The sequence below is a fragment of the Triturus cristatus genome, chromosome 5_1 (assembly GCF_964204655.1).
Source record: "Triturus cristatus chromosome 5_1, aTriCri1.1, whole genome shotgun sequence".
Classification (NCBI taxonomy): Eukaryota; Metazoa; Chordata; class Amphibia; order Caudata; family Salamandridae; genus Triturus; species Triturus cristatus.
This window is the reverse complement of record NC_140587.1, coordinates 941,022,325-941,048,585: the sequence shown is the minus strand read 5'-3', so window position 1 is coordinate 941,048,585 and position 26,261 is coordinate 941,022,325. Positions and strand designations below refer to the sequence as shown.

Here is a 26,261-nt window from a genome sequence, read left to right as displayed (position 1 = left end):
CTATGCATGCAATTAATCCACGTGGAATGTATTTACACCACTAGTGAAGCTCTGACATGTCTGATGCTCTACCGTACCTAATCCCGGTAGACACCCTTGTCGTTTATTTATACAAACATGGGTAGCTATTGACGGGCACATTTAATACACATGCACACCAAGCCATTCAAAGGGGATTCGACAAAAATTCGACCAAAACTATGCAAGAAACCCCCCTCACAGTTAATAAAACACACATCCACTGCCGGATGTGTAATACTTTTTATTTTACTCTCTGGAAAGGGGACGAACATCACTTGCGAGTCACAGCGCGCTCCTGACAGAGCCCAATGCTGTGTTACACCCACCATTGCCTGCCGAGTGCCACACACCTCTGTATTGTATTCCACTAGCTAGTGCATATGCTATGACACTCTCTAGCCCATGTGCACTGTAACACCACCCCGTGAAAATGTCATGCCACACTTGTCTTCGCACGGGTTATATTGCCCCATCTAACATGCCTTCCTCGATGCCTATGTTATAACGCACAGTGCTATGCCATACATATTACAATTTGGGATCCATATCTTTGTCACAGTGCATATGCAACGTTACACTCCCCAGCACATATTTTATATTACAACTTTAGAGACTAGTTAGGTTACACAACACTGCCCTGTGCATATTACACTCCAAGGCGCATATCGCATAGCACGCGCTAGTGCCTGTGCTATCTCGCGCTCTCCAATGAATCTGTCATTGCGCACAATGTATTGCATATTATATTTCACGCCTGGTTCATCTTATATCACACTTTTTGGTGCATAGTTTATACCATACACTATATCTAGTTTTCATTTTCAATCGTGCTCTCAGGACTATGTTCTATATAACACTGTGTTCACCTACCCTTTTCACGGGCATTACATTTTGCGATAGGGGGTGGAGGGTCAGGGGGTGTTTTTGCCAAGTGAGCCCGGAGTCACAGTCACTAACGTCTTCTTCTTCCTGAATAAAAGTGAGATTATGCTGCATACTTGTTCATATTTTAAGTAGTTTGCACAGACAAAATGTTTTAAAAACAATAAAGTTTCTAATACCCGCCTTCTCTGAACAGTTAGCTTGCTGCCCCATCCCCCTCCTCCCTATCCTCTGTTGTGTGAATCCATGGACTAGCCTCCTCCCTCCTGCCATGCATGGTCTGATGTGCTGCCACTGCCCTCAATTTAGTATGATGTACCAGTCCACTCCTCCTTCCCTCCATTGCCCAATTCTATGCCCCATCATTGACCTCCTGCTTAAACTCTGTGCTTAGCTTGCTGCCCCTATTCTCCTTCCCCCTGCCCTCCGATGTCTTTGTGCATGCCCCTGCTCCATCCTTTTTGCCCACCATGTCCCATGGACCTGCCACTCCTATCTACTCTGAGTGTTCTGTTGAGCTGCCACTCCCCTCCCACCTGCCTAGCATTGTCAGATGACTGTAACCTGTCCCTGCCACCTCCACCCTGCCTGTCCACATGCCATGCCTCTATCCTCTTCCTCCTGTCCTACATGGTCCATTGTACTGCCACACCCTTCTGCCCTCCCTGGTCTGTTGTGCTGCAACTGCTCCTCCTGCCTGCCCCGTGTGGTCTGTTGTGAGGCCCCTTCCCCTGAACTTTCTTGTCTGTGCACAGGTCCTGACCCTCCCTTCTATCCTCCATCGTCCTCTGTGCATGCCCCTGCACCCTCCTTCTTGCCCATCATAGCCATTGTGCTGCCACTAACCCTCCCACTTGCCATGCATGGTCTTCTGTGCTGCCATGGCCCCTCCCACCTTCCCTGTGTGGTCAGTTAGCTGCCCCTGACCCCCTCCCACCTTCCCTCCATGGTCTGTGTGTATGCCATCACAGTCTCACTGTTGCTCTTCATGTTGTGTCTTGCTTCTAGTGCCCATCCTGCCTGACCTCCATGGCCATCTTGCTGCTCCTGCCCTGCCCCCTTGCCCCCAGCCCTCTGTTTACATGTGCAGACCCCTACTCCCTCCCTCCTGGCTTGTCTGTTCCATTGTAATGCCCCTGATCCGTCCCTCCTGCCCTTTATGGTCTGTTATGCTGCAGCCTTCTCTCCTGTCTGTCCATTATGGTCAGCTAGCTACCATTGCCTCTTGCCCCTCTGTTCTCTGTTGTCCATGTGCATGGTCCTGTCCCCTCCCTCTTGCTTTCTATGGATTGTTGTGCTGCACTCCCGTCCTGCATGCCCTGTGTGGTGTATTGTGCTGCTGCAAACCCTGATGCCTGCCCTGCAGGGTCAGTTTGGTGCACCTCTCCATGTCTCTCCTGTCCTCTGTTATCCAAGTCCATGTCCCTATCCCATTTCCTTCCATGATCCAATGTACCATACTTGCGAACATTTTGAACTTGGTAAGAGGAAGATTTTGAAAAAAAACTGGGGTATTGATTTTCCCCTTTGAGTTACATTGAAAAAGAGGATATTGTAGACAGGAGACAGATCAAATAAAGCCCATTTGAGCTTAAAAACATTGGACGTTTCCTGGCTGAATCGGGTCTGTTGGCATGTATGGTTGTACTACCATTGCCTCTTTCTTCTGCCCACAATGGTCTATTACATTGCCACAGCCTTGAAGGAGGGTAGATTTTGTATCACAGGGGGCCCCTGGCCCGTTCTGTCCACACCTGAAGTATGAGACCCTTGTCCTTGCCCTGCCAGCCGCATTTGTAGGCCGTATTAAATTGACCAGCGGGTCCTGTGTTGCTATATAATTATCCTGAGACATCCTTACCACTCAGCCAGCATAAAACCCCTGTGTAGGCCCTTCTGTTCAATATGTAGGCCTCTTTGTTAAATTGACCATAGCTCTGCAATTTTAGTGTATAGCAGTCTGAAGGCAGGTCTGCGAGGCCTTCTGCTCCAAACTAGTAGCCCCCACCCTACCCGAGTGCTCCGTGCTCGGTATCAAAGTTCAACATCCCCCTGAAGCTGTCGACATACAGTAGGCTGCATCCTGGACTGGTACTTGCTTCCTGGGCAGGTTTCCCGCTTTTAAGGAAGTGGCAACCGCAGAGCGTCAAGTTAGGAGAACTGAGGAGATTTTATACATGAATATATTGAATTCCTGTACAATACCCATTATTTTCTGCTTGCTCTATGAGCGATTGGCCTGAGAGACTGACCTTTTCACCCAGTCCATTGTCAGCATTAAGTGGGTAAATGACGAAATGTCTGGTAAAATCTGCAGACGAAGCTTTTGGGTAGCATACGTAGGTAGATGTAGCGTGCAAAGGAGCCCACAAAATGATATAAAAAGGGAGCACCCACAGATATCGACGGACAACCTCGCCGTCTGTATGTAGGTTAACAGGCTGTGCAGGTTTTCCCCAAGAACTGGGAGCTCTTGTCTTCCTTTGCTTAAAATGTCTTGCTCTGCTTTGCTTGAAGTATCTTATTCTATTTTACCTATATGAAATGTCATGTTATGTTTAACCATTGTTCTCTTTACTTTTGCATTTAAAAGATGTTGTATTGTAATTGCAGGAATGCTTGCTCTAAGAGTAAATGTGAGTGTCCCTAGGTAACATTTTCCTTGGTGTAACTTGTTTCTCATGATGCATTTATAGATGTGTTTTCTCTCTCTCTCTGTCAGTCCATTAATTGAGATACAGAGAATATCATGACAGCTGTATGATTATCTGGATTCTGTATTTTGTACTTTGTCTCTATTCTGCGGTTTCTTTGAAGTTGCATCTTCTCATTAAACTGCCATTGTATTCTGCCTCCAATTCCATGTCTCATATGTCTGTTTTCTTCATTTTTGGAGCAAGCGTTCCTAGGCACCCCGGCTCAAATTAAGGTGCCCCTTTTGTCCCTGACTCACTCTCCTGCTCAGTTCTGTGGTGGCTCCCGGGGCTCTGGGGACCGCCCCTAGCTTCCTTGACCCGTAATAGATCTTCCCTCCAACAGCCTCTCTTGCAAGTCCTGTATTGTTGGTTTGTTGCCCCTGCCCCCCTTTCCACTGCCCTCCATAGTCTGTTGTGCTTCCACGGCCCTTCCTGCCTGCTCAGTGTGGTTAAATTGTTGCCTTTGCACCCTCCTACCTGCCTTCAATTTTCAGAGTCCGTGCCCCTGGCCTCTGCCTCTCAACAGTATCCTAATGAACAACTAGATTGCTAACATTCTATATTTATTACAAAAGTGTGGAACGCCTGACATCATCTTGATGTAATCAAAACTGTAATACCTAGAGCATTCCTTTAGAAATTACATATATGAGAGGGTCTTATTGGCATCAAAATTATGGTTAGTGCTCTAAAAGACTAAAATAAGGACATATTTTCTGAGTTTTCAAATAGCGACAAAGCACTTTTAAATTATTTGTTATCTATGTTTTTTTATCTAGTTGACAACTTGATTAAATGTTGCACTTAGGGGAGAGGATGTGGTGTTACTTCCAGAACTGCAGACTTTGCAACTGGGGAACCAGGTTGAAGTTTCTGCTTCAGCTCGACATTCTGTGATTCTGGTCAAATCACTTAGTCTCCCCATGTCTACAACCAAAATGAATTTGTTCTTGTGTGATGTAACCAATGCTCATGTAAAGCACTCCAATACCTGACAAGTCTGCACTATATAACACTGCAAAAACACAAAATAATAAGTGTTTTGCACACTTCTGTCATTGGGCTATATTTGGGCTATATCTGGGTGATTTTGGGCTACATTTGGGCTCTTTTGTCTCCGGTGGCCATCTTGGGAGATTTATTTGTTATGAAGTTTCCTAATTTCCTCATGTACTGCAGTCTCCTCAGTCGGAAATGCTTTCAGTTTTTTACTTTGATTCCATCATGAAGGTATTCAGATATGTCACACATTTGCCATGAATTCTGAATGTTAGCACTCTAGTTGCTCATTAGATCACTGTAGTAAAACTACTGTTCACCATGGAAGTCTGCTCCTGGTATTAAAAGTGCATGTTTCAGTCTGCATGTCAGACTTTTTTAATGAAATAGAAGAGGATTTGAGAAGTCACTCAAAATGTGCCCTCATTTTCTTTCTTCAGCATTAATCATAATTTCTATGGCAAAATGAACCCCCTCATTGTGTTCCTTTTTAAATTAAATGTTTTAAGTGTTACCAGTTTATTCCAATCAAGATGGCTTCAGGTGTGCCATACTTTTGTCATAATGAAGACAGTAAGTGCTCTAGTTGTTTTTAAGAACATTCTTGGACATTCTGTCATTGGGCTATACTTGGGCTACATCTGGGTGATATTTGGGCTACATTTGGGCTCTTTTGTCTCTGGTGGCCATCTTGGGAGACTTATTTGTTATGAAGTTTCCTAATTTCCTCATTTACTGCAGTCTCCTCAGTAGGGAATACTTTTAGTTTTTTACTTTGATTCCATCAAGAAGGCATTCAAATGTGTCACACATTTGCCATAAAATCAGAATGTTAGCACTCTTTTTGCTCATTAGATCACTGTAGTAAAGCTACTGCTCACCAGGGAAAACTGCTGCTGGTATTGAAAGTGCATGTTTCAGTCTGCATGCCAGGATTTGAGAAGTCACTCAAAATGTGCCCTAATTTTTCTTTCTGCAGCACTAATCATACTTTTTATGGAAAAATGAACCCCCTCATTTTGTTCCTTTTTAAATTAAATGTTTTAAGAGTTACCACTTTAATCCAAGCAAGATGGCTTCAGGTGTGCCATACATTTATCATAAGTAGGACGGTTAGCGCTCTAGTAGTTCTTTGGAACACTCTGGAAAGCTGCAGTAGAACACAAAGGAATCAACTGACAGTCTCTGCCCTTGTTGGATGTACATGTTTTACTGAGAATGTCAGACTTCATTCTCACATGACTGAGAAAGATAATGTGAATTTATAGAAATTAAGCTCTCAGTTTAGCTTATAGATCACCTTCCAAACCTCTGTGGTAAAAGCATGAGAAAATATTTTTCTCTCAATCATGATATCCCAGCAGAAGGCTTTTTCACATGGTGAAATCACCTTAGAACATACCACAATTCCTAAAATGAGTATGGTACCATCAACAAATGATTTATAATGTAACTAAAGTCTTAAAATCTTCTATTAACTGCAATGCTTTTTAATGAGGTGCTATCATGTATATTGGTCCCAAGATGGCTGCCAACACTTCTTGGATGAAGTGCTGACAGCCAATCAGATCTCAGGATGAGATGTGTGGTTAGGCTCCGCCCACATATATATATTGATTTAAATGCTATTTTCTCAGGAACTACTGAACAGATTTACACCAGACCTACAAAAGGCACTTCCTTGACCTGAGGACTACCTCTCTGCCAAATTTCAAGTAACTCTGTTCAGCCGTTCGGGCTGTAGCTGTGTCTAAAGGTCCTATGGAAAAATGCATGGGAAAAACGCGTTTTGGGACCCCCCTTTTTTCTCAGCCCCCGCTTGACGAATCCCCCCGAGACTTTCAGGGTAGGAGCGGAGCGTAGCGCCCCACCTATTTTGAAAATTTCGCGAGGATTCATCGACCGGCGCCAAAGTTATTCCAAATAGAATGTTGCGGATTTCCTATGGAAACAGGGTCCTAACTATAACTATCTACTGGCGACCGCCAGTAGATAATATATATATATATATATATATATATATATATATACCCTTTCAGGCATAGAGTGATGCATAAATTATGCAAAAAAGAAGCAGAGAACTCTGGGTAGTTCTCAAGTTTAGGTGGAAAGCAGCTCCTGTATAGAGCACCCTCAACACCAGCGACACTCTAGATCTGCTCACCTCAAATGTCTGCTTTTCTATCAAATTCTTTAAGCATAGGATTAGCACAGTGCCATCCACGCCGAGATAGAAAGAGTCTTTTGCCATTTCTACAGCAAAGTCTTTAAGCATAGGACCAGCACAGTGCTGTCCATGCCGAGCTGTAAAGTGACAAAACCATTTACCACTCGAGGCACAGTATTGCAGCTTTGCATTGGTAAAATACCAACCAAGCCAACCTGAAATGAATAAAAGCAACCACTGACATGTGTTTTGCTCTCATTAGAGCTCTTCAGAGGGGTATATCTTTGTCAAAACACAAGGGAGCTCCCAGTATAAGTCAAGTTTCAATATATATATATACACACACACACACACGTATGGTAATTAAATATCACTTTACTTTTAAAAACACCCTAGACATTTACTGAAAAAACCAAAGGTCACAGGGACATTATAGTTAGGATATAGAATTTAAAAAATCACTACAAAATAAAGGTTACAAGGCCAGTATAGTTAGGTTCAGATTTTACACACACAGAACCATAGAAATTCGCCAGTTGTAGTTAGAGTAACTATAACTCGTGCCATAAGGTAACTATAACGCAATCCCTCGCCATGCTCTGCTAATTCCCCCACATATTACATCACAAATGATATCTTCTATGACATCACTGGAAATAGTGCAACATTTGCCATAAAATTATTAATTAGAAAACTGTGCATGGCGGGGTCTTTTTTCAATTGATCTGTTGACTGAAAGCTGCACAGAACCTAAAAGGACTTTCTCTAGCATGCAATTTGTATTTGTATTTGTATTTTTAACTTGTAGAGCGCCTTATCACCCCGGGGTCTCTAAGCGCTTAGCAGACGAGTGAGTACTGGCAGGAAGAAAAACCGACTAGATGTTACCCCATGCCTCTTGAAAGAGCACAGTTTTTAGCTCTTTCCTAAAAGGCAGGAGTCTGGTTTCTTTGCGCAGATTTTCAGGCAGTTGGTTCCAAGCTTTGGCCATTATGTGGGAAAATGTCCGACCACCGATGGTGGATCGTTTGATCCTAGGGCAGATCAATAGGGCGGCGTTGGCTGAGCGTAGGTTCCTGTTAGGAGCATATGGGACAAGGCGTTTTTTGATGTATTTCGGGGCTTGCCCATATAAGGCTTTCTGCGTAATGCATAGGCCCTTGAACTTGGCTCGTTGATTCACTGGCAACCAGTGTAGCTCCCGGAGGAGGGGGGTGGCCGGTGTCCTTCTTGGTTTATTATATATAAGTCTGGCCGCGTCATTCATGACGATCTGGAGTCTCTTGGTGAGTTTTTTCGGAATGCCGAAGTACATGGCATTACCATAATCCAGTCGGGCCAGAATTAAGGCTGACACTGCTCGTCTGAGAGTGTCTGCCTTTAGGATGGGAGCTAGCTTGCGCAGTTGTCTCAGGAGGCCTACACAAGTGCCCACCACCGCCGAGACCTGGGCTGACATGGGACCTGGGCTGACACCAATTCACACAATAGTGTTCCTGACTTTTCAGCTCATAAAATGCATGCCATTAATGAGAAAACCAATGGGTAATGATGATGTGTTTCATATGATGGCTATGTATCACACATCCCACTCACTCCTAAGAAGAGCAATTAAAACAAGGATGTGGGAAGTTTTCACTGAATAGGATGAATGGAAGGGCCGCTAGACCTCCATTGTTCTGTTGAGTGCAGAACTAGCCCTAGTCTAACAATGCATCTAGCATGTGATCTGTCTGTACCTGATCACCCTGAGGTAATTTGTGGAATCTACTCCCTATGTAGTCAGATGTCATCACATCCATGCTGGATGGAATGTGATTGAAGCTGTGTGGTAGCACCTAATGAGCTATTGCTGGGGAAAAGTTTTTCCATATCCATCCAGGGGCCTGGCGACATTTATGAGGTGAGGAAGGTGAAGGAAGATATAGCATCCACCAGAAATATGATTACCAAAGGTAGGTGACATATTCATCTTCATATGGTTTTACATATTACCATTTTGTACACTTGGTCATCACTGTGAATCATTTGAGGGTGACCCACCCCAGGAGACAGGACCTCGCAGTTCTACATAAAACCATGTTTTTACTGTTTACCATTGGTGAAGTTGAATTTAAAATTTTGTGCCACTTTTAGAAACTTGCAATTTACTTTATCTAGCCATTTGGTGCCTTCGGCCTGTCTCTGAAATACACGTCTTGGGTGGTTGACAGGTGGCTTCCTACATTCCCTCCGAACTGCCACACACAAAGAAAGGATTGGACCATCCTGAAACAGGATGGTAGGGAGGCGCTGACACTTGCATTTGGGTCCTGTCCCCACACAAATGATTGATTTCCCCCATAATGTTTCTGGAGTCAGGACAGAAAGGGAGGGCATCTGTGCACCTCAAAGCTTTCTTTGAAGTCTCCCAGACTTCAAAGGCACCGCTGGTTATAGGTACTGGACCTCCGGCACTACCAAATCAATACAGTTCTGGACTGGTGACTACTCTGCCAGGAAGAAGAACTACTGTGCTGCTGAAAGGATTTCCACTCTGCTGGACTGCTGCTTTGTTGGTTTCTGCCTTGCTGTGCTCTTGCCTTGAAGAGCTGCCCTGCTGCCTCCTGTTCCCCTGCCTGGGTGAGAAGGACTGGACTTCGTCACTTGAGAGCGGAAGGGTATATGTGAACCATTGAGGGATTAGTATCTCAATGGCAGATTTGTCATGTACCAGGAAGAACAGAGTGTTTGGGATCTTACAATGCTTTTTTGTACATACTGTACACAACTAAAGTCAGCTAAGAGTGAATGGAGATTGTTCACAGGCTACTAATGGGTTCCCCCACACTGTCTACTTTTAGTGATGTAACCTTAGTGAAGAACCTGATCACCAGGCTGTATAGTTTCTTCAGGTGGAACATAGTGAAGACTCCACTAGGGATCAACAAAAGTGGCAAGAAAACGTGGACCATTTTCATGACTAAAGAGTGATCTGTGGCCTGCACAAGACTAGCCAAGATGTCAAGTGATGCAATATTTGAGCTAAACTCAGTTCAACTATTTGCATCACAGTTGTGTGACTCCTGTGTTACAAACTAGAACTGACCAGTGAGAGTAGTGGCTGCCCTATGTGTGTGCGGCCCCGAGAGCCACTTTATACCATTTGTTCTTGGACTGCTCAGGAGGAGAAATGACATTTTGGGAACAAGTGATAGTGATAACAAGAAAGTGAGTGTTAGCTTTCACTCTTGTTCCACATAGAATTGCCATCAAATGTCTCTGCCCTGAAAGTCCATTACTGAAAGACTGGTTAAGAGAACTGGACGAATCGTCCACCACTGAGGAGCAGTTCCTTAATTGTCTAAAAGTGATGGTAAACAGGAGGAAGGCCTGGCAAACTAAGAGAGGGTTCAAGTTCAAATAACTTTATTCGATTGTAAACCTTACAATCATAAAAGCACAATTCATAAACATACAATTAAAATCAGACCATCCATTTCATTTAAACAGCAGGAATTTACATAATCAATATAAGACAAAAGTAACAGGCAGAACAAAGCATGTTTAAGAATATAAATAGTTATGACAGGGTTAAAAAGATTAAAAATACATAACAACAATAACAGCATAGTTAACCCTCCATGCTTTTCCTGAAGGTAATTGCTAATTTCAAAAAGCTGCATACAAATAAGGTGCAGTCACTATTCAGGAGTTGAAGGTAATAAAGTGCTGGTTTGATCTGTGTAAATTTCAGTTCTTTCAGGCATGGTTTTAAAAATAGCCTCCGAGGTACTATATAATAAGGACAAATAAATACAAAGTGTGCCAGATCTTGCGGAGACTTCCCGTCGCAGCCGCAAGCTGGCAACACTTGGCCTCGATGAGCCCCACTCAGGACCGCTAGTAGGTAATGAAACAAGTCAAAACGGAACCTTGTTAATAGGTAACGTTCGTAGCTAGACATAGGCCATGATAAATATGGTTCCATTTGTAGACAGGTTTTAAGTAAGACATGTTTCCTAACACTGTCTTTCTGGAACTCAACCTCTTCCCGGGCAAAATTCCTGGTTATCATAAATATATTTTTCACAAAAAGGGCATCTATTTTAGTAATGGAATTTGGGGTTAGAAACAGGTCCGGCCGACCTATTTCAGTAAAACAGTCTTTAATGTACTTCAACCACGGAACCTTGAGCCTACCATCCCATGTTAAAGCTTCTTTTAGTATATCATGGGTGAGAGGTATATCATTATTTAACCAGAACAAGATAACAAGAAAGTGAGTGTTAGCTTTCACTCTTGTTCCACATAGAATTGCCATCAAATGTCTCTGCCCTGAAAGTCCATTACTGAAAGACTGGTTAAGAGAACTGGACGAATCGTCCACCACTGAGGAGCAGTTCCTTAATTGTTTAAAAGTGATGGTAAACAGGAGGAAGGCCTGGCAAACTAAGAGGGGGTTCCAACAGAAACAGCTTTATCCAGAGAAATTGAGGAAGGCAATGGAAATATTGGCATGGCTGTGATGGGATGTTAAAGTGTAAAATATATGATAACACAATTTTCCTTGCTAGATGATGCAAGTTATTAGGTAAGCTAAAACAAATTGAAGAATTCATTTGTGCTACAGGAGAATGAAGGGGGTCCCACAAGCTACTTTGTGTATATAGCTATGCTTGGCTGCCGACAAACTGGCAATACATATGATGAATTTTGCTAAAGTGGGCAAGGACAGTGGCCCTTTCTGCATAGACTGATGAGATGTGTGAGACAAGAAACAGCCTCTGCCAGAACCAAAAAGGGAGGGCCCACTAGCATTGTATTGCCCTGTATTGTGTGCTCAGTGCTTGACCTGCAGGTTGCAGTAAATATTAGGTTTGAGCTCAGCCACTCACTGAAAGATAAAATTCAGTCAGTGGTAAATTTATATACTTTTTCCTCCAGCATATGTTTGAAGATATCCTGAAACGCTGACTGGATTATACTATTGGGCAGTTTGAGTAGTCCATTCATAGTAATTATAGTAGCATCCAATCCTGGCATTTAACTATTTCCATTTTCTATTTTAGGAGAACACTGCTTGGACCCGGACACTTATATGCTGGATGTGTATCATGCGAACCCGCAAGCAGAATGGATTTTAAAGCCAAAGGCCAGCTGAAAACAGAGGAGGAATATTTACGCCCGCCATCTTGAGGGAAACTTTACTTGGCTGTTCCATTGGATAACCGTTGTTCAATTTGACGCTTTGCGCAGTGAACTTCACGGTTGACTTGTCAAAGCCAACTGGACACATCAGGCGCTCAGCGTTTTATACACTACAAGGCTGAGAAGCGACTTATTTAACTGATACCACTATGAACAAAGACATACTGTACGGATCTAGTATGGAAACAAGCGGACGATTGGAAAGTTGGCTTTTCTTGGCTCTTCCAATCCTGTTTATCAAAGGGCTATTTTCTCACAAACACTCCTGTATGTAGGAATCAACAGTACATTTCAGTTATACTTGTGCAAAACAACAAAAACACTACCAATGAAAGGTCAACACAATGGAATTTTGATAAGAAGGAGCAACCCATTTGTTACTATTGACTACCAGAGCTTGACAAATGGATGTGCCAAATGCAGGCTTGCCGGGACAGCAGCACTTCTATTTAAAGAGATCTGTTTCTGACGTGAGTGCATACGTGAGTGCATGAGTGTGACGATATTTATGACGTAACGGAATCCAGACCACTAATACAGAGGAGCAGGGACAACAAACCAAATTTGCGCTTTTCTGTGTATTTTTTGTCAATTATTCTTTTTTATAAAAAAAATAAAACCTCTTTTTTTGTTCATAAAGAAAAGCTAATTCCAGCACTTGTGACTGGTTAAATTGTTGCCTTTAGAATTCATAGCTGACTGATAGTGAATGTGCAAGGGATGGGCATGCTGACATGTACCATGAAGTAAAACACTGAAATTTATCTAATTGTCTGTTTGTAAAAAAAAGTAAACTAAATATGCCTTGTAAAAGATATGCATTTTAAAGAGCTCAATATCACAGTGTAAGCCCGCTCATCATGCTACCTTGCCCATCCCTGCATCAACCAACCGTTTCTACTCAGGAATACACAGAGCCTTTGATTGGAGATGACACGTCACAGTTTATAATATGTCTGTGATAAAACCATAAATCACCGATAAAAACCGAAAATCAGTGTCTCTGCTTACATGCAGTAATCCAATCATCACTAAGCATTTGACTGTACTCTAAAAATGAATCTCGATTGGGTTGACCTTAGCAGAATCTAGTCTTCCCCCCCTCTCTGCAATAGTCTCTTTCCACATTCGCAGGCAACCCTGACAGCAACGCAACCCTGTTTGATCAATTGATCTCCAAGGCTGTAGATCTTCTTGCACCCCTGAAAATACATATTGTTAAAAGTTCTAAAAGTGTTATTTACAATCCCATTGTGTAACTTTTCATGGCCTTGTAAATGTTGGCCCCTTTCAATCATTACTGTGCATGAAAGGGGCATTCCATGTGTGCTGCTGTGGGTGTTCAACCACAACGTTCACGAACCTGACACATCCCCACATTTACAAAGTGTTGTAAACCTGGGAATGCATCAGAACCCTACTCCACCCTAGGAGAGGTATAGGAATGGCGCAACGAGGATGAATAATTATTTTGTCTCCTCGTTTTTTTGCTCTTTTCTATGTGTGCTGCATTCTGCAGCACATATAGGAGCAAAACACCATTATGATTGTTTTTGTGCAGCAAGGTGTCCCATCCTACACAACAACAATAATCCCTGCAATGCAGGCACCCTTGCACCAAGGCGCAAGGGTGTCTGCGTTGGCACATGGCTGCTGTTTGTGCACCGTCGCTGTGGAGAAGGACAGGAATGTGCTGTTATTTGTAGATGCGGTGCATTCCTGCCCTTTTAAATAAAGAGTAAATGAGGCCCTAAGTCTTCTGCTCCATGGTTTTCCCTGGCTATAGGTGCAGAGAAAGGCCACTATAATAAGCTTGAGCACAGCTGTAGAAGGTCATAGACTGCTAGGCAAAACAGCTATATAAGGCGCCTCTCAGAAAGTTCCGTAAACTCACTCACAACACCATGAGAGAGCACTTCTCTCACAAAGGGCAGTTTTTAACATTGTTCAGCCCTTCTTTACCCCAATGCAGTTAAAAGCGCCTTTCACCCCTTGCTGGATCTTTATACCAGGCTCTCTGACTTTTTCAATGAAAAGATCTCAAAACTATACCCCTTTTTCCCGGGGGAAGTCGGCACAACTGACTCTTTGATCCCACCCATTAGTCACCTACCTGTGCTCACTGAGTTCTGTTTAATATCTGAAGATGACTCACTGGAAGGACTTCGGAAGTGCAAATCAGGCTCTCCAGATGACCCTTGTTCCCCCATATTCTCAGACTGGTTGCACAATCTGTTAACCCCTCTCTTAATCTGACTTGGAATGCCTCCCTGAAGCTGGTATTTTTTCTGCTATCTGGAAAAACAAGTTCCTACTGCCACTCCTAAAGAAGCCTAATGCAGCCCTGATTATGCTCAACAACTTTAGGTCCATTTCATAGCTGCCAGCTTTGACTAAAATCTTGGAGAGGCTTGTAAATCGCCAACTTTCATCCTTCGCTGAGGCAAAAGGCTTGTTACACAAAACTCAATCTGGCTTTCATGCTGAATTCAGCACTGAAACAGCCTTATGGAAAGTGTCTCAGTCTGTAAGAGAAACTTTGGACGGGCGGGACTCTGCCATGGTCGTATTGCTAGACCTGTTGGCTGCGTGCGACTCAGTGGCACACTTTACTTTCCTGAACAGACTTAACGGTCTTGGCTTTCGTGGCACAGTCCTGGCGTGGATCCAGTCTTTTTTGGAAGAGTGCTCGCAGTGGGTCTTTCTCCATCCTTTTTCGTCCTCTGCTAAACCCTGGTCCTGCTGGGATCCTCAGGGCTCAGCACTCAGTACACTGCTCTACATCCTCTACTTGGCCCCCCTGGCCCCCTCAATGAAACCTGGATAGTGAAGGTGGTCTGTTTTGCGGATTACACGCAAGTACTGTTCTTGTTCCGAGAACACTCAGAAGCGGCCTTCCCCAAATTTAAAGAGTGTCTGAAAGTGATAGTGAACTGGATGGGCTCTAAATTCTTAAAATTGAATACGGATAAAAATGAGGTCCTATTTTTCAGCCAGAAAGCTTCCCCCCTTACAGATCTCTGGTGGCCGGTTGAATTGAATCCACCCCCAGTGCCGTCCCGAGTGGCAAGAATTCTAGGCATTGTGTTTGATCCTGACTTCTCCTTTGTGGCCCAGATCAAACAGATCCCTCAATCAGCTTCATGAAGCTTAAATCGATCAGGAAGTTGCAATATTTGCTCCCCGTAGAGACCCGAAAACTGTGGTCAAATGCTCTTGTGACATCTCACCTGGATTATGCCAACAGTCTATCTGAGAAATCTGGCTTTTTTGATATACAGACTCCAGATCATACAGAATGCGGCTGCCAGGCTAATATGGCGGGTCCCTTATCTCATCTAAAGCAGCTTCACTGGCTTCCTGTGGCAAAAAGGATTCAATTCAAGGTCCTCACCTTAGCTTTTAAAGCACTGGAGGGCAAAGGCCCCATTTCCTTAGAAAAAGACTCAGCAGTTACCAACAGGAGAGATCCCTGAGATCGGTAATTTAAGGTACTAACGCTGAAGCTCTGGAACTCCTTGTCAATCAAACTTTGCATGGCCAAGTCCGAAAACTGCTTTAGGAAAAGATTTAAAATCCTTGCTTTTCGACCAAAAGTAGTCACATTACACTGGCTATCGTTCTCAGTCTCTGGTTTTGAGCACCAGGCGCTTCAGTCTAAGCAGTCGAGCGCATTACAAATGCCATTGAGTGGTTAATTCCCTTGCTCCAAATGTATGACCTAGTGGCAGGCTGCATGTGTAGTGTCTGCTTTGTGGCTACTTCATTGCCTCCTACATTGTTCTGCAGTGCTCCTAAAAATATTTAGCATAAACATATCCACATATCCATATCCAGTAAAAAAAAATTACTTTGCGTCGGAGAGATGTTCGATGGGTGGAGCATGGACATTCCAGTGCATCCACCCATGTATTTTGACGCAAACCCAGATTTATTAAAGTCAGTAAACTTGGCTTTGCATCAAAATAGTGCAGCTACATGAGAGAGGTGTAATGAGGAGAAATATCTTCTTTTCCCCTCGTTACTTCCTCGTTCCTTGTGTGCTACATTTTGCAGCACACATACAAAGAGGCATATGCCTCTAAACATTGTTGTTTTTATACAGGAAGGCATTGCTTCCTGCACCAAAGCAATCCTGCCTGTAATGCAGGCACCTTTGTGTCATCTGGCCATAAAAGTGTAAAAGCAATAAAAAGTAAAAATTCTTCCAACTAAATGTGGCACGCGTATATGCAAGAAAAAAATAAGCACAAAAAAATGAACCATCACAAGAATAAATTACAAATTTATTGAATGAAATCAACCAGGCGTGGGACTGGAGTGGACAGCTTTTTACTGCACATGTTCAAGTACAAAGGGGCAAATTAGCAAGGGCTTCATCGCCGCTTTAGCAGCACTATTTGCCGCTAAAGCGGCGATTTTTTTATCGCCCTGTTAGCAAGCTGTCGCTAACAGCAGTTAGCGACAGCTTTCAGGCAATAGCGACCGGTTTGGGGCCCACTTTGCATGTCAGCGATATTTATCGCTAATGACAGGCGTACCCAAACTGTTAGCGACTGAAAGCAGTCGCTAACACAGCTATCGCCTATTAGCAACGCAGGCTGTGCGATTAAAAAAGTCACGCTAAGCGCGATTAACGCCAGAATCTAACACCTGCTCAAAACATTACTTACCTGTGTCATCAATGGGAGGTGGATTGTCAGGTTGAGTCCCCATTGGCGTTAATGCGTGAATATCGCTGGATTTCCAGCGATATTCAGGCATTTTGCCGCTATCGCTGGATATATTAGCACAATGGCGATAAACGTCTTCCCCGCTAACATATCCAGCGATAGGCAGCGAGAACAATAAACACGCTAAGCGCCTTTTGCGATAAATATCGCAATTCCTTGCTAATATGCCCCAAAGTACCTTCACTCACAGAGAAAAGCTGAAGTCGGCTGTCCCACAGTCAATGCTGTTCCAATGTGAATGACAACGAACAGACCAAGGGATGGCAAAGGTTGCAGGTGTGTATATGTGTCTGTGTGTGTGTGTTTATATATCTGTTTATTAATAAGTATATGAAAAGTGCACAGATTTATAGACGCACCGGGTAGAAAAGAATTTCAGAGCTCATTTCCATATGGAGAAGAGAAAATTTAAAAGCTATATCGATCCATTCCGAGAAACAAGTTGTTTAAAAAAATCCATTTAATGAAATATGAGGATAAAATATGATGACATCGACAAATATTCCCAAAGAACATAGTACAGCCGCTCAAATCTCCCCTCCATGCTGGACAATCTAGAGGCTCATTTATATCAGGCAGGGTGGCTGTGTAAGTTAAATACAAATGACATCTGCTGTCGAATGCAGTCTGAATCAGACAAGAACAACTGAGCCTCCCATCCTTCCAAAGGTATTTAAAATCATTATACTAAAAAAGGGTAATAACAACACGGTATTGACAGAATACAGAAGTTCATATGAAGTACACATTATTATTTGCTAATGTTGTCTTCAGTTCAGCATTAGGAAAACCCACATATTTTGTGTCCTGACCTATACTGGTTCTAGTCAGAATAAAAGTAACAGTTGCAGCTGCTACCTCTCAGCCGCAGTGGGGTGGTTGGGGTAGAAGGGTCGGTGGGGGGGAAGAAGGGGAGAATCAGGTTAAAAAAAATAAAACATCTCCTGGCCGGCCGCCACGGCCTCTCCTGAGTCCTTTTCCTTCTTGGGAGAAACAGGAAGCAGGAAGCGCCAGGACTCCCACTCTCTCAGCACCCCATCACAACACTGCATATGATTGGTCTGAGCGCCGTGACACGGCGCTCAGTCAGGGGCTGGAGGGGTGGGCATGTTCTCTAAGCAGGCTGTAATGCAACCTGCATGGAGAACAGGGAAAGTATGCATGACTGTTTTGGGCGGCCACCCAAACAGTCATTGCGCACTTAGAAGGTTTGTACCACTCCTGTCCTGCTTCGCAGCGCTGCCCTGCCCCCTCACGCAAGCTGCTGCAGCAGGAGGACAAAATAAAAAGATAATAACATTAGTTATTATCATTTTATTTTTTCCTTTCTTTTGCTGCATCAAGGCAGTGAGGCAATGCTCCTCCGCCTTAGCGGAGGAGCCGCCACCAGAAAGAAATACTCTCTACATGTAAGTCTTTATATTAGATGGGGGTCAGGCCTGTTAGCAAACCTGATTCAATGATTTCATGTACCTTGACAGCCTCAAACCCCTAGAGTTTACCTAATGCCAAGTCACTCTGGACACCAAAGTCTCCGTCAAGGAACACATTTCCCAAAAATACAAAGTACAAGCTCACTCTCCTAATTCAAAGGCAAATCATTTCTTCCAGAAAGCAACCACAGAACTGCTATGCAAGTCCATGTGCTCTTGCATCTAGTTGGTGGTATTGTTCTACTCCATGTCCCCTGAGACTCCACTCTGGCACCCCTTAGGTGCAAACTACACAACGCAGCACATCTCATCCCAGGGCCTGAAGAAATATGATCACATCACCCTCATTTACAAAGTCACCATGACTAGCACGCCTGCTGATCTTGTAGACAGGCTCATCATCTGTATGGTTCTTGGCAAATCCACAGTGAGGACAGCATCAGAATGCAGACTAAGAAGCGTAAAAAAACAAAACAAGAAAAGACAGCAGGCTTTTTCTATCAGTGCACCCAGCATCCTCAACTACATCCCAGTATCCATCAGAAATGCCCCAACGCTGCTCCGATTTATAAAAGAGTTGAAGACTCCTCTCCTTAAAGAACACTACATTATTATTAGTCGAATTTGTATTGCGCATAGCTGCCCCAGCAACGGGGCGTCCCAGCGCCACCAAAGACCATAGGCGTGAGCCAAGGGAGGAAAATTAAAAGTTAGACAGAGAACAGCCAGGTCTTTATGGCTTTACGGAAATCAAGGTGGTTCTGGATTGCTCTGATGGATCAGGGAGCGAATTCCAGAGTTTCGCAGCAAGACTGCGAAAAGAACTACCACCAGCTCTAGCTTTCAGAACTCGAGGAATGCTGACCAACGCTTGCTCAGCAGATCTAAGGGAACGCCACGGCACGTAAAACTCTAACAGGTTGGCCAGCCCTAAAGGTGCCTGTAGAGTCAGAATCCTGTGCGACACACAAATAGACTTGAACTGAATAAGCTTTTCAACAGGCAACCAATGAAGTTTAGGAAGCACATGGGCAACATCACAATGCATGAATTGCCCACAATCCAATGCATGAATTGCCCACAACCCAGCTCCCTCTCCTATTACTCATTGAACGTATGTTTGTCTTTTCCCATATACAGCACTCTGCTGCCTTTTGGCTAGGCCTCCTCTATAGAAATACCATATGCATACATACATACATACATACATACATATGCTTATCTTCCATAAAATCAAAGAATGTGACTATAATAGGGTATACGGTTCAGTAAAGCTCCAAAATGCATACAGTTTGGTAAAATGTAAACAGTTGTCCACATTACATTCCTTGTTACTTGGCCACAATTGAGCAAGCACAAACAATAGCAACCAAGCTGGCAACTTACATTTTTTAAGCCTATTTTATATATAATTGCATTTGTATCTTCAAATGGAATATTTTCATAAAACCATCTTTTGTAACAGCATGATTGTGCAAACCCCTCACAGGTGGTTAGTATGCTTAACACAAACTGTTCAACCCATTCTTGTGTAACAATGATGATAAAGTGGTGCCAAGTACATTGCGTGCCTGTCTTGCTTAAGTGAACCTAGCATCACCATATCACCGTTTTACAGAATGAATATATAAATATATGCAACAGTTTGTGTTAACCAAATCGATACCCATGACACTAGGGGCCATATTCACAAGGAGACAACTCCGATTTATCTCCACCTTAACACAACAAAAGTGGAGATAGATTTAACACCCCATTCACAAGCAGGTGCACACTGCAGACAACGACTGTATTCCCGCGATAACTGCCACACAATCTAACACCACGGCTGACACCACCAACCATCTCTAATGAGATGCAGAGTAGGTGTTTCCGTTTAAAAACACAGGAAAAAACAACAACACCACTTTCACAACGAACTACCAAAACTGCGAAGCAAACCAAAAACAGGCGATGAGCTGCGGTGGCCGCAGGTATTTAACACCTGCCTCAAGCAGGTGTAAAGATGGACGACTCCCTGCAGTAGGCAACGGAGCCCCGCACACAGCCACACCCGAAGAACAAACAACGCCATGGAGCTACTCATCATGCAGCTCAGAGCCCCAACAGGCGCACAACACCCACCGCTACCACCCCGAGGACTGCCACCACCCCGAGGATCACCACAGAGGCTGCGTAGAGTAAGACAGCGGACCTACCAAAAATGCATCACTCTCACAGACTTAACGGCCTCGGAAGTCATAGCCCACTACAGGCTCAAAGGGACAACCATTCTCCGCATCATAAACCACATCGCCCACAGGCTGACTGTCCCAACACAGCGGAGAACCAACATCCCACCACAGACAAAGCTGCTGGCTGTGCTGCACCTGTTGGCCTCTGGGACATTCCAACCAACAACTGCCAGAGTCGGAGTCTCACAGCCAGCCCTATCAAAGTTCATCACACCTGTCCAGGATGCCATCCTCAGCTTCACACCTCAGTACCTTCACTTCCCCAACACTGCGCAGGAACAGCTGGAGACAAAGCAGGGCTTCTACGCCATAGCCGGATTCCCAGCCATGTTGGGGGCAATTGACTGCAAACATGTTCCACTTGTGCCCCCTGTGGATACTGCACACCACTACCACAACAGAAAGCATCAGCATTCCATCAATGTGCAGGCAATAGTGGACCACTGGGGACTCTTCACCAATGTCGTCGCCCACTACCCAGGCAGTGTACCTGATTCCTTCATCTTCCGACAGTCCATCATCAACCAGCGCTTCCAGGATGGCACATATGGAACAGGACTGCTCGTTGGTAAGTACCAAATCAACACATACCACAGCCACCAACGCACAAAGCACATCTGTGGGGATACACACGTGACCAAACCACATTCGACAAGTCAGACTACACGAGGATGTATGACGTAACAACGCGAGTCATTACAACGCGTGCAGTTACATCGCGGTCGTTACAACGACTGCGATGTTACTACGCTATGCCATTACAACGCAAGTCTTTACATCGACTTGCGCTAGATGGCGTGCTAACATTAGAAAAGCGTAATTTACTATTCCAACTCCAGTCCACTTAACAGTAGGGAAGGTGTTGGGATAGTCAACTACACTATTTGTAATGTTAGCACGCCATCTAGCGCAAGTCGATGTAAAGACTTGCGTTGTAATGGCATGCGTTGTAAATCCACTTGCGTTGTAAAAGTTTTGTTATAATGGTAGTGCGTTGTAAAAGTTGCGTTGTAAAGGTTGTTTACCACTACACGACCACCTACCAGACACGACTACACCACTCCATGGTCATTCTGGGCTACCCCTGCACCCAATACAGACATTTCATGGTACCACAGCCACACAACGGCCGGACGTGTGGAGATGCGGAATGCAGCCATGACACATGTTAGGCACTGCTCTGCCCTCATGACCCTGCCCCATTCTCCCGCAGCTCAGCATCCCGCGGCGGTGGGCCCGTGGCGGCTGCTGTGCATCCGGGGCCACTGGCCCTGTGCGACTCGAGTCATCCCCCCTTGTGTTTCTGACATTGCATGTCTGAGTGCGTGATGACTGTTGGTGTAGTTGCCAGCACCAGCTACCCCCTGAGGGCTGGCTTACACTCACCCCACACACAGCCAGCTAAGGCATCACTGAATTGGGGGGCCTGCCATCACATCCTGCTGAACCAAGTATTGACTCTTTCTCCCTGCACTGTCACAGGTGATCAAGGATATGCCCTCTGCCCTTGGATGATGACACCCCTCCAGGACCCGAACACACCCGCCCAGAGGCAGTACAATGTGGCCTACATATGCACCAGGGGCCACGTTGAACGCACATTTGGCGTGTTGAAGTCACGTTTCAGGTCCCTGAACAGCACTGGTGGAAAGCTCCTGTACAGCCCGGACATCGTGTGCAAGATGATCGTTGTATGTTGTGTGTTGCACAACATCTGTGTTCGCACCAGGGCCCCATGGATCCCAGTTCCAGAGGTACCAGTCGATGATGATGGTGATGGGGCTGGTGGCCCACATCCCACTGCAGCTGCGGCAGGATGGCCCGTAGGAACTACATCATTGACACCTACTTCTCATGAGCACGTCATATTGTGTCCGTCCGTGGCAGTCATGGGACAGTAGTAGATGTCCAATTGAACTGCATGTATGAATAAAACATATTTGCAGGTTACAGGTTGAAATTTTGCATTGTCATGTTACATATCCCTGGGGTTACAGATGTGTTTTGCCTGGTTGAGCACATTTGCCTATCCAGTTGTGTCCTGTGTTCAGTTGTTGTGGGGTTGCTGTTTGAACCGGGATGTTGCCAATGTTGAGGTGCACTCCTGCTTATGTGCGTATGCTGCACGGTGGGTGTGTCGCTCCTGCGGCTCTGATTTGTCTGCCACTGATCTCTTTCATGCGGTGTGCCTGTCGGTTCTGTCCTTCCACGGTGCTTGGATGTTGTGGTGTGCATGTTGTCCTCTGCAGTTAGCCAGGGTGCATCCGTGGTACTCTGCTGTTGCTGTATTTTGTTCAGTGGCATTTTCCGTATGCTGTTCTTGTGCTTATTCACGCATTGCACTTGGGTAGTGCTGCCCTCGCGCTGCTTATCCCTGCTTTCCTCATCGTGGAAGGGCTCATCGCCGGTTTTCTGGTGTTGTGGTTTGTGTTTTTATCTCTGTCGGGGTGATTGTATCGCGGACATTGTCCGCGTTATCTGGTGTCTATCGCATGGTACCGCCTTGTTGTGAATTCCACGTTGACACAGGGTTATTTTCCAGCACTGGGCTGCGATATTGAAAGTTGCATTACGCTACTCTTGCGGTACTTATCACACGTTCTTGTGAATATACCCCAAGGTTTTTAAAATGATGGAGTAACACACTCCTAAGTAAAGCTGCCTATGTTGGACGGGATAGTTGGTTAAAATCATCCATGCATTAAAAAATGTTGAGCTGGGAGATCTTTGTCCTGTGTTCTTGATAGCCACTGCCTAAATTTGTTTACCAATTTTTTCAATTCTTGGAATGAAACAGGCAGGATCCACAAGTCACTTATTTGTAAAGAATCTAAAGGTACTTCCAAATATTTTCCAAAAGAGGTTGTATTGTTAATGCTGGTTATATTCATCTAAATTGCATAACCAAGAGGTTTGCGCTTAGAAGCTTTTAACTTAAAGCATGTTTTTATAAATACCCTTAAACTTGCAACTGCCTGGCCTTTTATACTAAATTCCAAGGGGATTTGGGCAGGTGAAGCATTTCTAGGGAGGTGAAAAACTTGCCTTCAGATACTAGGGTTGATCGTGCGCAAGCTTGGTGCTTCTTATTTTAAACTTTGGCTCCAGGGTCCTTCATCTCAAACACCTGTTAATGGAGAAAAAGACCATCAGCAGGGCATTAGCTTGGGCGGACTGTATTACAGCATAGATGTCTTCTGTGCAGAGAGGTGTGTAGTTGTCCTCAGTTTGGTGGGCCGGTCATTATCCTACAGCCTGGCTTAGTTGGGTGGCTGGGTAGCGGGCAAGGGGATTGAATGTATTATCTTTTGCAATTCAATAAAAGTCTGTTTTAAAAATAAAAAGAAATCAGCAGGGCATTAGCTTTTGATCTGATGGCCTGATTGTGGGGCTTGTAGGTTTCCTAAATAATTGGCAATGGCTCCTACGTACTTGTATTTCCTTCTTTCTTTACCTTCCTGCCAATGACAAGAATTGTGTGCCCGATTCACAAAAGTAATTTGAGACAATATCCTAACCTTACGACTTTCGGTATTTACAAAGTGCATTTAGGAGTAGTAAAGTTAGGATTCCTAACTTTACTACTTCTAAATGTCCTTTGTGAATACCAAAATTCGTAAAGTTAGGATTTTGTCTCAGATTACTTTTCTGAATGGGGACTTATTTTTTTCCAAATAATTTCCATTTTATATGTCACAGATAACGAAAGGTAAACATGCCCTGCGGGGGCACTGGTTTGTTTAATTTGAGCTAGGAAATAATCAATGAGAGCACTAGTAGTGAAGTATAGGGCTACAGCACAACATGTGTGCAGGTGAAGGGATAAAAAATCGAAGGGGGTAGTTGAAAACAAAATGATGCTTTATTATTCCTCGAAAGAATATCCAGGAAGGCTTCAGGGGTTGAGTGTAAGGAACAGTAGTTACCTTATGGATAATTACATGCGATTCTTCACTCCATGAGGCAGTGGAGAAGAGGTCAGCACATATTCAACAACATAGACTTGGAGCTTTCACATGTGGGGCACTTTGTTGTATTATACGTGGCAGTTTTGCATTTCTTGATTCTGGTGTGGGGCTATCTCCAGAGGAGTGGGATTATGTAGATATTTTTTTGACTACTTAATGCACATCCAAGAGTCTCTGGTCACAAAGCAAGACAGTCAGCGGCACCTGGGAAGGAAGGCATGAGTACAGACTTACAGTATTTTATTACCTAATAAGTAGCCTTTTTTAGGTTTCGACTGGACAGCGTTTGAGCTGCACTTGTGAAATCATTGTACATAAAAACAAATCTTAAAAGGAGCTTAGAACCGCCTGCCCATTACTTACCATTGGCTGGCTTCCACGTCACTCTCTTTTCCTTGCTTCTGATTGGTCAGTGTATCCTCCTTCCTGCTTCCTTCCAGAGCTTCAGCGTGTCTGCTGTGGTACATCTTCCTGTTTGCGGTCAGTGTCCTTCCACTGGCTTCAGGCTCCTACAAGTACTCTTTTTTGTTTTTTTTACTTTTGAACATGCACTTTCGACAGCGCATGTCTCTCCTGTAATAGAGTAGGGCACTTGAATTTGGAAATCTTCCTTGAATATCGTGCTTTTTAATTGCTTTAAACTTTTTCTGACTTTTATTTGCAGCACTGGCACTTTTTGAGAAGAGGAAGCTTTGACTTTGAATTTGGGGAGTTGAAGTGGAAACCAATCACCAGTTTAACCTCGCGCTCTTCAGTAAAGCACTTTAGTGTTCCATGGTGAGCAGGGCTACTAGAGCTCCCCGGCCCATTAAATGCAAGAAGCGACCTGGATGCGCTGGTAATATAATAAGGCGCTTGAATTTGAAAATCTTGCTTGACAATTTTGCTTTTTGATAGCTTTTACCTTTTCCTGATTTTTGTATGCGCACTGGCACTTTTTTTTGTGAAGCAGAAGCTTTGAATTTGGGTGAGTTGAAGTGGGAACCTGTCACCTTGTGCTTCAGTTAAGCGCTCAAGTGTTACAAGGCGGGCTGGGCTACTAGCGACCTGGCCCATTTAATGCACGAATCGGCTCTGATGCACTGGTAGCAGAGTAAGGGACTTGAATTTCAAAATCTTGCTTGAAAATCTTGCTTTTTAATTGCTTTTAACTTTTCCTGATTTTAATTGCGACACTGGCACTTTTTGCAAAGGGGACGCTTTGAATTTGAATTTGGGGGAGTTGAAGTGGGAACCAGTCACCAGTTTAACCTCAAGGTCCAGTCAAGTGCTCTTGTGTTCCAAGGTGGGTGAGTCGACTAGAGCTCCGCAGTCCATGTAATGCACGAAGAGGTGCGGATGTGCAGCAGACACGTGCAACGGGCGTGCTACTGGCATGCCGAAGAAATGCCAAAGGCAAGCCCGTTTGCACCAGGAACATGGACAGTGCCAGCCACGCTGTCATTTTTGATCCAGCCCTGCCTCATAAATCAGTCTATGGTAAGGAAGCACTTCTTGCATAACATCCACAGCACTGTGGTACAACATTGTTTTGCTCTCATAACGCTATCCTCTTGACATACTGTTCCGTATGTAACCTTAACTGGCACACCTTGTGCAATGGCCCGGGGGCTGCCTCGAGAACCCAAATGCGGCTTTGTGATATGAGCTGTTGTTGAAAAACGAGCCATTAGTTGTGAGGCCTGCACAAATAATGGGTCTACATTAGTCCTTCATCTGGAACCAAACACCCCATTGTAGCGCCTGACTCTCAGAGGGTAGCATTGCAGAGCAGTCTAAGAGAGGTGGTGTGGGCTAGTATTCGGCAGTTACAGGTACGCAGAAATAACACTCAATAATTGATTGTCCAGTCTGTACTTTTCTTTATAAAAAGGAAGAGTACATTTATTACACACACACTACTCAATACTATGCATCATTTTACAAATATACATAAGC

The 26,261-nt window shown here is 44.2% G+C and overlaps 1 protein-coding gene across 4 annotated transcripts in view; it reads left to right on the top strand.

Annotated features, from left to right (window-relative positions):
- ARHGAP28 (Rho GTPase activating protein 28) overlaps positions 1–12,599 on the top strand; it is a 1,146,988-nt gene extending 1,134,389 nt beyond the window's left edge. For all 4 annotated transcript variants that reach the window (XM_085606002.1, XM_085606001.1, XM_085606004.1 and 1 more), the window contains one exon: positions 11,817–12,599. In XM_085606002.1, coding sequence (XP_085462128.1) covers positions 11,817–11,908 — 92 coding nt within the window. In that variant the 3' untranslated portion in view covers positions 11,909–12,599. The remainder of the gene's footprint in view (positions 1–11,816) is intronic.
- The last annotated feature ends 13,662 nt before the right edge of the window (positions 12,600–26,261 follow it).